This window comes from Garra rufa, chromosome 1 (genome assembly GCF_049309525.1).
Source record: "Garra rufa chromosome 1, GarRuf1.0, whole genome shotgun sequence".
NCBI classification, from domain to species: Eukaryota; Metazoa; Chordata; class Actinopteri; order Cypriniformes; family Cyprinidae; genus Garra; species Garra rufa.
Window position 1 is genome coordinate 33,442,381 of NC_133361.1, and position 13,247 is coordinate 33,455,627.

Here is a 13,247-nt window from a genome sequence, read left to right on the forward strand (position 1 = left end):
CAGTTGTATGGCTTCATATTTTTATTGGAACCTGTGATACTTTTTTCAGGATTAAAACGTTAAAAAAGGAGCAGCATTTATTTAAAATAGAAAACTTTTGCAACAATAAACACCTCATTAGAAGTTTGGGGTCAGTAAATTTTTTCTTTCTTTCTCTCTTTGAACGAAATTAATACTTTTGTTCATCAAGGATGTGTTAAATTGCTAAAAAGTAATAGAAAAGACTTAAATTGTTAGACAATTTTTCTATTTAGAATAAATGCTGTTTCTTTTTAACTTTTTATTCATCAAAGAATCCTGAAAAAAGTATCACAGGTTTAAAAAAAAATAAAATTAAGCAGCACAACTGTTCCCAACATTGATAATAAAAGTAATAAATCAGCATATTAGAATAATTTCTAAGTAATGGCTGATGAAAAATCAGCTTTACATCACAGAAATAAATTATATTTTTAAGTATATTAAAATAAAAAAAGTTTTTTGAATTGTAATAATATTTCATAATATTACTTTTTCTGTATTTTTGAACAAATAAATGGAATTTTGATGAGTATAAAAGACTTTACAAAACATTACAAAGCTTACTGATCCCAAACTTTGAACGGTAGTGTATATACTGTAGTCTGAGCAACCTTTTGCAGCAAGTTTTGTAACTCTATCACTACATAGTATCAACACAATGTAATAACCTCACCTGACTATATATAACTAATAACTATTAAAAAACAACATTTTTATAGTACTGCAAAATTTACGATGAGATGGATCAAAGTGAGACTGTGTGTGTGTAGGATACCATAGTAAACCAAAACATAAACACTCTTATACACTTTTACTCATGCATATATTGTAAGTAAGTGGATACTGTCATAAACAGTTATAATGACCTCTGTTTTATTACCGGAGAGAGGATAAATCTTATGAGGGTGCATTAGAGCAAGCTTAAAGAGTGATAAATATAAGCCATGCTTTTTAGGACAGTAATAAGTCACACACAAATCATCAAATCGTCTAAAAACACAGTTAGCATAATCAACTAACTTCACACATGACCTAGGAGACAAACAGAGGGAAGAAGAGTGTTTTATGTGAGATCAGCTGTAAATCTGCCAGTTAAGAAAAGTACACACAGGTGAAGAATACATCTGCCAGGCCTGTGAGGTTTGTGAGTTTGGCCAAACACAGAGCAAGGAGTTTGTGAGTGTGTGAGAGAGTATGTATGATAAGTTTGTTAGTCATTTAGTGATCTCACACAGACATTTCGCCATTATGATCTAAGGTGAATCAAATGCACATGTGCATGCGTGTATGCATTTGGACAGCTATAGTTTGTGGCCAAATTTGTCCTAAGAACTGAGTGAAATCTAGGGCTGGGCAATTTGGCTTAGAATCAAAATCTCGATTAATTGAACATTTTAACCCGATTACGATTAATGAACGATTATTTTATTTATTAATAAAATTATATTTAATTATATTTATATAATATTTTTTTGCCCTCATAGTTCACTGACAAGTTTTGTACAGTAAATATGTTCACATATTACAAGCGAGAGATTTTTGGATGAAGGGTGCATTACTTGATTTTAAAATAATTGAAGGAAACACACTATCTACGATCTGATTATTAATTGAACATCAGTGTTGAACAACTGAAATTAAAGCAAGCATTGCTTAAAACGAAAAGTCACATTTTTCTTAAATTAGTGAAAATAAATAACTTGCACTATTGGAAACAAAATAAATAATTTTCAATGTTTTTCATATTAAAAGTAGAAAATAAGCACTATCTCCTCTAAATAAAATTACCCTTGTATATCCTGTAAATACTTTTTACTGTATAAAAACTGTTTAAGCTCTCCATCGACATGTCGGCGGAATAACGGAATGGAGCGCTAGTGTTTTTTAAAGGGAAAGTAATTGAAATAATCTTCCTGGAAAAATTTTAACGATTATAGGTTCTGAATGTCGATTTCGATTATTTTTCGATTAATCGCCCAGCCCTAGTGAAATCTGACAAAAACTCTCTTTAGGGATAACCTCAATTGCACAAACTACTGCAAAATGTCTTTTAATGGAAGAGATTCACTTATGATTCACTTAATCAACAGTATTAGTTATGGTATGTGACTACATGTAATGGTGTGCTTGCTGTTTTTCTTGCAGTGGATGTAAAGACAGATGACAGAGCCAAGATGAGTGTCGCTGCCAAGATGTCTCTGTTTAAAGTAGGTGAAACAAGAGCCCACCATATCTCTTTAGCAACTGCTGCAGGCTGAAAAGAAAAAGGTCATTGCCATGGATGGAATACACACACACACACACACACACACACACAGACACACACATACACCTTGTATATATTTACCCATGTGGGGACTTCCCAATTTAGAAGATAATTATATTTACTGTTGACTATACTTATCCATTACCACAAAATACACCTTTAATGTTTAAGTAATTTAGTACTTTTATGACCTTTTTGTTTTGTAAGGCATGTATCATTGTCTTATATTTTCAGAAATTACACACTCAGAACAAAAACTCACTTACAAAGATGTTTTTAATCTTTTAATTAAAAAGTTTATGAATTGTGAAAAACCTCTAGGAAACATTAAAAGATCAATTTTGAATGAACTTTCAATTAAATTCTAGGTATTTGTAATTTTGGAGTTCTTTCTTTCTATTTCTGCACCGCAAAAAAAATGATTTTCTTGTTTACCCCACTGGCAGATTATTTAGCTTGTTTCAAGCAAAAACTCACTTAATTTTGACTTCTTTTTTCTTTTTTTTTGTACTCGTCTAGAAAATGCTTATTGATTTAAGAATCAAGTATCAACAAGAAATAAAATCTGCAGTTCGCAGTGTGTTTTTTCTTCTCTGTTCTTTCGCTTTGTCTGTCTTTGGGTCGTAGGTGGTAATAAGACACCTGGAGTGTTTGGTTACACCGCGACCCACCGGGTTTCATTGGTTACTGTGTCTTTCTTACCCAGAGTGCCAACCCAGGCTCTATTTTATTCATTCTGCCATTGACCCACTTTACCAGAGGGACATTAAAAAATGCACTGCGATTTTATTTTCTTGGCAGAAATTATATTAAATTAAATTGTTGACTTAGCAATGATAATTCTGTAATTTATTCTGTCAGTTGATGTGATTATAGATATTCATTCTTCTGTGGAAGTGTTTTATGTACAATGAAAGTGAATTGTCACCAGGGACTAAATGTGAAGGATATTAGAGTGAAATTAGAGTGAAATTCACTTTGATGGCTTTACATTCATACATTCATTTTATAAAAAAAGAATAGCACGAACATCCATAATTTTTTATTTTTATTTTATTGTTGTTCTGCTGTCAGGAGTTGGAGAAGACATCTTCACCAGAGGCATCCTCGTTCCTCAAACCTCGATCCAGTAATAGTTTCCACGAGCGCAGAGTTCGCCGCAACAATGACCCGCGGGCACTCACTCAACCAATCACCCTTGAAGAAACAATAATTGCGGCAAGGTAGGCAGGACATTTGATTCAATACACTCATTTCTTGCAGCTAGCTATACTCACATCAGCAACGCCACTGCTACCTAAGATAGTTCACCCAAAAATGAAAATTCTGTCATTAATTACTTACACTCATGTCATTCCAAACATGTAAGTACTTTGTTCATCTTTAGAACACAAATGAAATCCAATGGAATCAAATGAAATCCGAGAGCTTTCTGATCCTGCATAAACAGCAATGCAACTACCACTTTCAAGGCCCAGAAAGGTAGTAAGGACATTGTTAAAATAGTCCATGTGACATCAGTGGCTCAACCATAATGTTATGAAGCTACGAGAATACTTTTTGTGCGCAAAGAAAACCAAAATAACTTAATTTAACCATTTCTTTTCTTCCGTGTCAGTTTTCGATGCCCAATTCTATGACTATTTTAACAATGTCCTTACTACCTTTTTGGGCCTTGAACGTGATAGTTGTGTTGCTGTCTAAAATATCTTATTTTGTGTTCTGAAGATGAACGAAGGTCTTACAGGTTTGGAACGACATGAGGGTGAGTAATTAATAACAGAATTTTCATTTCGAGTGAACTATCCCTTTAAAATATAATTTTGAGAGTTAGAAACAATCAGCACATTTGGGAAAAGATGATCTGCTTATTAACTTCTATTGTTCCTTTTTTAGTCCTCATTCAGGTGAGGCAGGTGAGGCTGAGCCTGAGGTGGTGGATGATGCTGGCACTAAACTGTCGATGAGTGAGAAACTGGCTCTCTTCAACAAACTGTCACAGCCGATTTTGTGTGCTTCGGGGAGTCCTGCGAGAGACGGCAGCCCTCTAGAGGCCTCTGAGAGACGCAGACAGAAGGGTGCACGTTACCGCACACAGCCCATTACTGTGGATGAGGTCAATTTGGTAAGTGTATTTAGTGTGCATGAATATTCTGTATATGTCTGCATGTCTTTAATTATTAGGAGTCATCTCCATTTGCTACTTGTGGAGTAACTGTTAAATCTGTAAAACAGAAAAAGAAAAATGAGTCATGTGACTCACATGCAGCTATTACAGAAGGTTCAAACGCTCACTGATGCTCCAGAAGGAAAAACAATGCATTAAGAGCCAGGGGTATAAACTTTTGAACAGAATAAAGATGTGTACATTTTTCTTATTTTGCCAAAATGTCATTTTTTTTTCATTTAGTACTGCCCTTCAGAAGCTACAAAAGATAATTACATGTTTCCCAGAAGACAAAATAAGTTAAATTTACCCTCATCTTCAAATTCAAAAAGTTTTCACCCCCTGGCTCATTTTTCCTTCTGGAGCATCAGTGAGTGTTTGAACCTTCTGTAATAGTTGTATTGAGTCCCTCAGTTGTCCTTAGTGTGAAAAGATGGATCTCAAAATTATACAGTTATTGTTGGAGAGGGTGCAGATACACAAAATTGCTGAAAAACCACAGAATTTGTGGGACCTGAAGGATTTTTCTGAAGAACAGCGGGCAGTTTAACTGTTCAGGACAAACAAGGGACTCATGAACTATCACTAAAAAACAAAAAACAAAAAACTGCTGTGGATAACAACACAGTATTAAGAATCAAGGGTATGGCAACTTTTGAACGGGGTTAATTTTATAAATTCAACTAATATTTTCTCTGGTGGTCTATATGTAAACATCTTTTATGTGAAATGTCTTATTCAGGCCAGTACTTAAATTAAAGTAACATGCATTTTGTATAATCCCTCTTATTTTGGTAAAAATGTTGGTTTTTGGTGATTCTTCAATGTGTATGTAAACTTTTGACCTCAACTGTATATAGACAGAGAATTCTTTTTGAGAAGTTGACAATTTTTCTTCCACTTTTAGCTTCAGAAAGGGCCTGTTCAGCTTCCTCGTCTTCATTTGGCGCCTCAACTCTCTGACCGACAGCATTCTGAGTCCATCAATCTGAAGCCCAGTGAAGTGCGTCTCTCTGGGCTGAGCTCTTCACAGGCGTGGAGTTCCTCCTCCGAACTCACTTCATCACCCGATCTGAAGACTGCATCAGACAGCAACTCCCAGAATGCAGTGCAGATTAAAGGCATCTTGAAAAAGAGCTCTTCAGAGGGAGTGGTATGGAGGAGTGAAAGCAGAGACAGGGATAACTGGAACGGACACGACCTGGAGCAGAATGGGAGGGAAAGGAGAGAGAGAGAGGTGATAGAGGAGATACAAATGACACCTGTGGAACCGGCCTCTCTCTCTAGCGCTCCCTGGAGGCAGAGGGCAAGGAAGGAAGCCTCTGCATCCTCTGGAAGGACACGAAGATCTGCTCCAAAGCCTGAGGAACATCCATCTCTATCAGAGGAACTCCAGATCACAAAGGAGAGCAGAGAATCAGACATCAGTGACAGGTCCTCTCCCTTGCACTCTTTTGCTCTTTGCAAAATTCACTTTTACATGGTGTTTGCATATAAATGTGTCTTAGCAGTGTGTGGACACAACCACCTAACAATGATAAAAAAACATTGACTTATTTTTTTCAATCCCATAAAAAACTAAACAGTCTCAATTATCAAGCCTCTTTGATTTTATGAACAGTATAACATCATATTGCTCAGGCCCCACCCACGACCGCTGATGGACTGTCCCGTATTAGCATATTTCCGCCTTCAGCTAGTTGTACGCTGTCCGCTATTTTCTCTATGCTCGAACAACTGTTGTGACAACAATGCCTCGTAAGCAATGCAGGTGTTTTGTAGTTGGATATAGAAGTGAACATAAGAGTTTTAATTTTCTCCCGTCATCAGACCCACTGAGGATGCAGTGGATTATTTTTTTAGATTTTTTATGGTAACGCATCACCGAATACACAAAAAAACGGAAGAGAGGGCCGGGGTGAGCAGTATCTCATTGTCATTTAAAGAGACATGCACCGAAACAGGTCACTGTGAACAGAGCTGTTTTTGACAAGGTGAAAAGGGTGTTGTTTTACACGACCTAGAAGAATTTTAACCAAAGTATGTTGCAGACATTTCATGAAGACCCTAAACAATCATACCAACTTGTGGAAAATACGTGTCCGATGTCCCCTTTTAAACATGACAGTAAATGAACGATAAATGTGATGTATTACCAAAATATAAATATAGTACTCCTTCGCAGTCAGTTTTTCAAACAATATTGATTCAAAAATGTACAAACAGATACAGATTAGTAGGTGCTGCAGACGTCAAACTTTGCATATTCAATAAGAGTAAACTGGTACCAAGTTTAATTTCAAAGTACTACCAAGATGCAGACTCACTTATTATTGGGGGTCCTCAGTATCAAAAATCATACTTTGAATTAATTTTGAATCATTCTTAACATAATTCACAATTCATTATATGCACAGATTTGAAAGATTACTCAGTTCAAGCTGATAGAAATTTGTAGTACAATAAGAATGCATAAATCTTTAAAACAAACCTGATTTTTTCACTAGAGTTATTTTAAAGTCATAATGTTTCTTCGTTCCATTTTGGGAGATTTTTAGAAGTGGGTGGCACTGTCACCAAAGTGCTCCTGTAAAACAAGCCTGTTATATAACAAGTCTATTATGCTGCTTCATATTGCAAACTGTATTATATTTGTAGTCATATTATAATTTATTATATTAATTGGACATTCACAGAAAATAGCTTACTTAAATAGCTAAAACAAGGTTGATTGGGTTTGTTAAAAAATACATTTTTGACAAAATTCTGCAGTGTTTTTTCCCTGTTAAATAAGAAAATCTTTTCCACAGGCTGACAGACTCAACAGAAACTGAGAAAGAAGAGGAGAGCCAAAGTGCTATGGAAAGGTGCAATATTAGTCTAAGCAGTGCGCCACAGGTTTGTGAACTGTATGTGTGTGGTACAGTAGATGCTTATTTCATTGTGTTTTTTTACAGAGAGCTAAAATATTTAAGCAAATTTAACTAGGTCATTTTGACTAAAGCCCCTGTCACACAGTGATACCAGTAAATAGCTTTAAATTTACTGGAACAACCGGTAAATACAAAAATGCGCTGTTCACACAGGCGACGACGTTCCATCTTTTAACCGGTAAAGCACCTTTCACACATCAGTTTAAAAATACCGGTCAATTTTGAAACATCATTAACCGGAAATGACCTCTAAACGGCTGCGCCTTCCTGTGTTGTGTTTGTAAACCTGTAAGGGTATACATGGTCCATGTCCTTGTTTTTTTTTTTTTTTTTCATTTTTGTGTCACATTCACGCAGCAGTTTTTGGCCTAAAGACATCAAAATAGATGACTACGAACCGAACTACATAGCGCTGAGTAAATGCATTAGTACCATCTTACATCAGCATGTTCTGAACTCATTCGTGAACAGATATGAACTTAAATTCTCATACCAGCAATCTTGCTCTGCATTCACTGATAATCTTACAACCTCTCATGGTAAATTTCTGGAACAAATTTAGTGGTATTTTTTTTAAATGTCATGTTCACACACAATCTCTTAATGGTAATTTAGCAGTAATTTGCCAGTAAAGACATGCATGTATGTGTGAAAAGGGCTTAAGAGGTTTATTCATATTTTTGTGAGTAAATAAATGCATCAGCATGTGTGTTTGTGGTTAAATGACTCAAATATGTAGCATGTGAGTTACATGTGCCATTCTAATGTTTCCTCATGCATTTTTTTCCTCCCTGGTTTCCACACTGCTCCCTGTAGAATGAGACTGTCAGGACAGCTGAGTCCAATCTTGACACTCAGTACTGGGTAAGAATGTTATGTGTGTGTTTTTTTACAGGTTTGTTTGGAAGTGTCTTAATTACTTTAACTGACTAAATTAAATATCATTGCTTATTACTTTATGTAAAAAGTGAGTTTCATTAATCATCATCATTCAGTGTTCATTCTATTTAACTGGCCATATTTTGTTGTATGTGAATGAAAGAGAATGTAATTTCATTAGTCAGTCTGGTCTCCTCTCCTCTTCTCTGCTCTCAGGATCCTGTGTTTTCCTCTGTATTTTCTCGTTCAAACTCTGCACCTCAATATGTGATGTGTTTCAATGAGGTGAGAATGTCCACATTAAACATTTGGTGTGAGTTATTTTAATATGCCTGTGAATGTAGTGAATGTGTTCATGAACTGCTGTTGCTCTAAACATGTCTTAACATGCCTCAACACAACATTGTTTACTGTATAGTGTGTTGTGAATGTGCTTTTTTTGGCTGGCTTGTCATATTAAGGTTCACAGAATACATTTGAGCAAAACATTTTCAACATTTAACGTTCAAAAATGGCATGTCATTTCATTTAACTTTGCTATTTGACAATTACTATTGTTATATTCTTCTTTTCTTCTTTCCCTCTCTCTCTCTCTAGAGGAGTCTTTCTTATGAAGCTCAGGAGGTTTCCACAACCACTCAAAACCAACCACAGGTGACGGGGAGAGCCAAGGTATTTTAATTATTTTTTAAGATACATAGACAGTTTAAAAGTTCAGGGTCAGTAATTTTTTAAAAGAAATGAATACCTTTATTCAGCAAGCATTACATTGATAAAAAGTGAAAATTAAAACTTCTACATTGTTACAAAAAATATATATTTCTAGAATTTCTACTGTTCTTTTGAACTTTCTATTCATCAAATAGTCCTGAAAATCACTTTCCACAAAAATATTTACACAACTAAACAAATGTTTTCAACATTACTAATAATTAATGTTTCTTATGTAACTCACCATATCAAAATGATTTCTGAACCTGTGACACTGAAGAATGAAGTAATGAAAATTTAGCTTTGCCATCACAGAAATAAATTGCATTTTAAACAATATGGTTGAATAGAAAAGAGTTCTTTTAAATTATAATATTTCATTTTATTGTACATATATTTTTTTTAAATGCAGCCTTGCTGAGCCTCGATGAGACTTATTTCCAAAACATTAAAAAAATGTACTAACCCAAAACTTTAGAATGGTAGTCTTTGTAATGTAATGTATTACAATATATGCTAATTCAGTTTGTCTGCTTTTTCAGGCAAGCTGTGAGGAAGACTCTTCCAGGCTCATCTTTACAGAGACACAAACCATATGCGCCAGTGAAGTCCAAGAGAGTCAGATGTTTGGTGCTGAGATGACCTCTGAACCCTCTTCACCACCAGCGTGTCCGACCAATGGAGGAGACACAGAGACAGACCTGAGCACACTCTGTCAGACCAACACGCCAATGTAAAGCCAGCATGTGTACATGCATATCTGTCAAGCATTTCTTAGTGTGTGAGTGATTATATGTTAATGCTTTGTTTGTGTTTAGTTTGAGCTCAGCTGTAGCCGAGCACAGGCGTTCAGTTCGGCCGTCCCGCAGGACCCAGGGTTCGAGGAATCCATTACGTGCTCTTGCCGCTCGAGAGGATATCCGGCAGGATTTCATGCAGTCTGAAGAGAACAGTGAAATGGAGAATAATTCAGGTTTAAAATTAGAATTTGTAACTTCTAGTATAGACTTGTCAGCCACTGGCTATTTTTTAGGTTTAGCTGATTAAACTGTTTTGTCGTGTTTTATGTAATGTGTTAACATCATTAAACATATTTTGCATCATCATACTTATTTTGGTATCATCATGATTATTTATTTATTTTTTTGTCACTTTATTACTCAAGCCATGAAAAATTCTAACTGCACCCCAGCTGATGTCTCATCTTTTGGAAAAGGGAGCAGACCCACAGTGCCATACAACAAACTTATGCTCATCCAGGTTAAAGGTATGCTAGAGTATCTAATATTCATCGAATGCATTTCTGCTTGAGAACAAACTTTGAAGTTTGCTTGAGAAAGCCTAGCCTGAAAGTTTAAAGTAGTTGTGAAAGCTTGAAGATCATAAGTTTAGATAGATTGATTAGATACAGTAGATCAGGGCTGCTCAACCCTGTCCTGGAGATCTACCTACCTGCAGATTTTTTCTAGCCCTGCTCCAATACAGCTGTCTTTAATTATCGAGTGCTACTTAAGGGATTGATTAGCTGGTTCAGGTGTGATTCTTCAGGGTTGGAGCTGAACTTTGTAGGATAGTAGATCTCCAGGAACAGGGTTGGGCACCCCTGCAGTAGATGTTAATATTGCTAGCATGATTTAGCATGTTAAGCATGTTTCTAATCACGTTTCTAGCATATTTTAACATGATTTAACATGTTGCTAACATGAATGAATCTGTGATTTAATGCAAAGAAAAAAAAAACAGTTTATTTATTAAAAATAAAAGCAAAAACCAAATCACTTAGCAAAAACAGTGAAAAACCCCCACCAAAAACCAGCTGATTTAAAAACAGGCTGATTTACTAAAAAATAAAACGGCTAAAACAAATCATCTTAGCAAAAACAACTTAAAAAACAAACAAACAGCTAAACCCAGCTGATTTAGGGTTAGGGTAAGAGCCAACTAAAATCAGCTGATTTTGCAATAAAACAGCTGGAACCAAATCACAGCTAAAAAAAACCCTACCTAAAACCATCTAAACCCATCTGATATAGGGTTAGGGTTTGAACCGGCTAAAACCAGTTGATTTAAAACAAAAAAAAACAGCTAAAACCATGTAAACCCATCTGATTTAGGATTAGGGTTTCAGCCGACTAAAAGGAGCTGTTTAAGCAAAAAAAATAAATAAATAAACAGCTAAAACCAAATCACTTAGCAAAAACAGTTAAAAAACACCTAAAACCAGCCAATTTAAAATCCGGCTAAACCCAGCTGATTTAGGGTTAGGGCTAGAGCCAGCTAAAATCAGCTGATTTTGCACAAAATAAATAAATAAATAAAACAGCTGAAACCAAATCACAGCTAAAAAAAAACTCACCTAAAACCAGCTGATTAAAAAAAAAAACCAGCTAAAACCAGCTAAACCCATCTGATTTAGGGTTAGGGTTTAAGCCGGCTAAAACCAGCTGATTTAGCAAAAATTAAAACAGCTAAAACCAAATCACTTAGCAAAAACAGTTAAAAAATACCTAAAACCAGCCAATTTAAAATCCGGCTAAACCCAGCTGATTTTGGGTTAGGGTTAGAGCCAGTTGACACCAGCTGATTTAGCTAAAAAAAAAAAGAAAATAAATAAAAAACAAACAAACAAACAGCTAAACCCAGCTGATTTAGGGTTAGGGCTAGAGCCAGCTAAAATCAGCTGATTTTGCACAAAATAAATAAATAAATAAAGCAGCTGAAACCAAATCACAGCTAAAAAAAAACTCACCTAAAACCAGCTGATTAAAAAAAAAAAACCCAGCTAAAACCAGCTAAACCCATCTGATTTAGGGTTAGGGTTTAAGCCGGCTAAAACCAGCTGATTTAGCAAAAATTAAAACAGCTAAAACCAAATCACTTAGCAAAAACAGTTAAAAAATACCTAAAACCAGCCAATTTAAAATCCGGCTAAACCCAGCTGATTTTGGGTTAGGGTTAGAGCCAGTTGACACCAGCTGATTTAGCTAAAAAAAAAAAGAAAATAAATAAAAAACAAACAAACAAACAGCTAAACCCAGCTGATTTAGGGTTAGGGCTAGAGCCAGCTAAAATCAGCTGATTTTGCACAAAATAAATAAATAAATAAAGCAGCTGAAACCAAATCACAGCTAAAAAAAAACTCACCTAAAACCAGCTGATTAAAAAAAAAAAAAACCAGCTAAAACCAGCTAAACCCATCTGATTTAGGGTTAGGGTTTAAGCCGGCTAAAACCAGCTGATTTAGCAAAAATTAAAACAGCTAAAACCAAATCACTTAGCAAAAACAGTTAAAAAATACCTAAAACCAGCCAATTTAAAATCCGGCTAAACCCAGCTGATTTTGGGTTAGGGTTAGAGCCAGTTGACACCAGCTGATTTAGCTAAAAAAAAAAAAAGAAAATAAATAAAAAACAAACAAACAAACAGCTAAACCCAGCTGATTTAGGGTTAGGGCTAGAGCCAGCTAAAATCAGCTGATTTTGCACAAAATAAATAAAACAGCTGAAACCAAATCACAGCTAAAAAAAACTCACCTAAAACCAGCTGATTAAAAAAAAACCCCAGCTAAAACCAGTTAAACACATCTGATTTAGGGTTAGGGTTTGAGCCGACTAAAACCAGCTGATTTAGCAAAAAATAAAACAGCTAAAACCAAATCACTTAGCAAAAACAGTTGAAAAACACCTAAAACCAGCTGTTTTAAAAACAAAACCCAAGCTAAAACCAGTTAAACCCATCTGATTTAGGGTTAGGGTTTGAGCCGACTAAAACCAGCTGATTTAGCAAAAAATAAAACTGCTAAAGCCAAATCACTTAGCAAAAACAGTTGAAAAACACCTAAAACCAGCTGTTTTAAAAACAAAACCCAAGCTAAAACCAGTTAAACCCATCTGATTTAGGGTTAGGGTTTGAGCCGACTAAAACCAGCTGATTTAGCAAAAAATAAAACTGCTAAAGCCAAATCACTTAGCAAAAACAGTTGAAAAACACCTAAAACCAGCTGATTTAAAAACAAAACCCAAGCTAAAACCAGCTAAACACATCTGATTTAGGGTTAGGGTTTGAGCCGGCTAAAACCAGCTGATTTAGTAAAAAAACACCTAAAACCAAATCATTTACAAAACAGCTTAAAAAATACCTAAAACCAGCTGATTCAAAAAACAAACAAGATAAAAACAGCTAAACCCAGATAATTTTAAAAACATCTAAAACCAGCCTGGCTGGTTGTCAAGTCTTGGCTGGTTTAAGCTGAAAATAGCTGGTTTAAGCT

The 13,247-nt window shown here is 35.2% G+C and overlaps 1 protein-coding gene across 1 annotated transcript in view; it reads left to right on the top strand.

Annotated features, from left to right (window-relative positions):
* svilc (supervillin c) overlaps nucleotides 1-13,247 on the top strand; it is a 38,608-nt gene that overhangs the window by 17,172 nt on the left and 8,189 nt on the right. Inside the window, exons 6-16 of the mRNA XM_073839147.1 lie at nucleotides 2,167-2,228; nucleotides 3,362-3,510; nucleotides 4,184-4,412; nucleotides 5,362-5,888; nucleotides 7,265-7,352; nucleotides 8,204-8,251; nucleotides 8,483-8,551; nucleotides 8,864-8,938; nucleotides 9,520-9,710; nucleotides 9,796-9,950; nucleotides 10,143-10,244. Coding sequence (XP_073695248.1) covers nucleotides 2,167-2,228; nucleotides 3,362-3,510; nucleotides 4,184-4,412; nucleotides 5,362-5,888; nucleotides 7,265-7,352; nucleotides 8,204-8,251; nucleotides 8,483-8,551; nucleotides 8,864-8,938; nucleotides 9,520-9,710; nucleotides 9,796-9,950; nucleotides 10,143-10,244 — 1,695 coding nt within the window. The remainder of the gene's footprint in view (nucleotides 1-2,166; nucleotides 2,229-3,361; nucleotides 3,511-4,183; nucleotides 4,413-5,361; nucleotides 5,889-7,264; nucleotides 7,353-8,203; nucleotides 8,252-8,482; nucleotides 8,552-8,863; nucleotides 8,939-9,519; nucleotides 9,711-9,795; nucleotides 9,951-10,142; nucleotides 10,245-13,247) is intronic.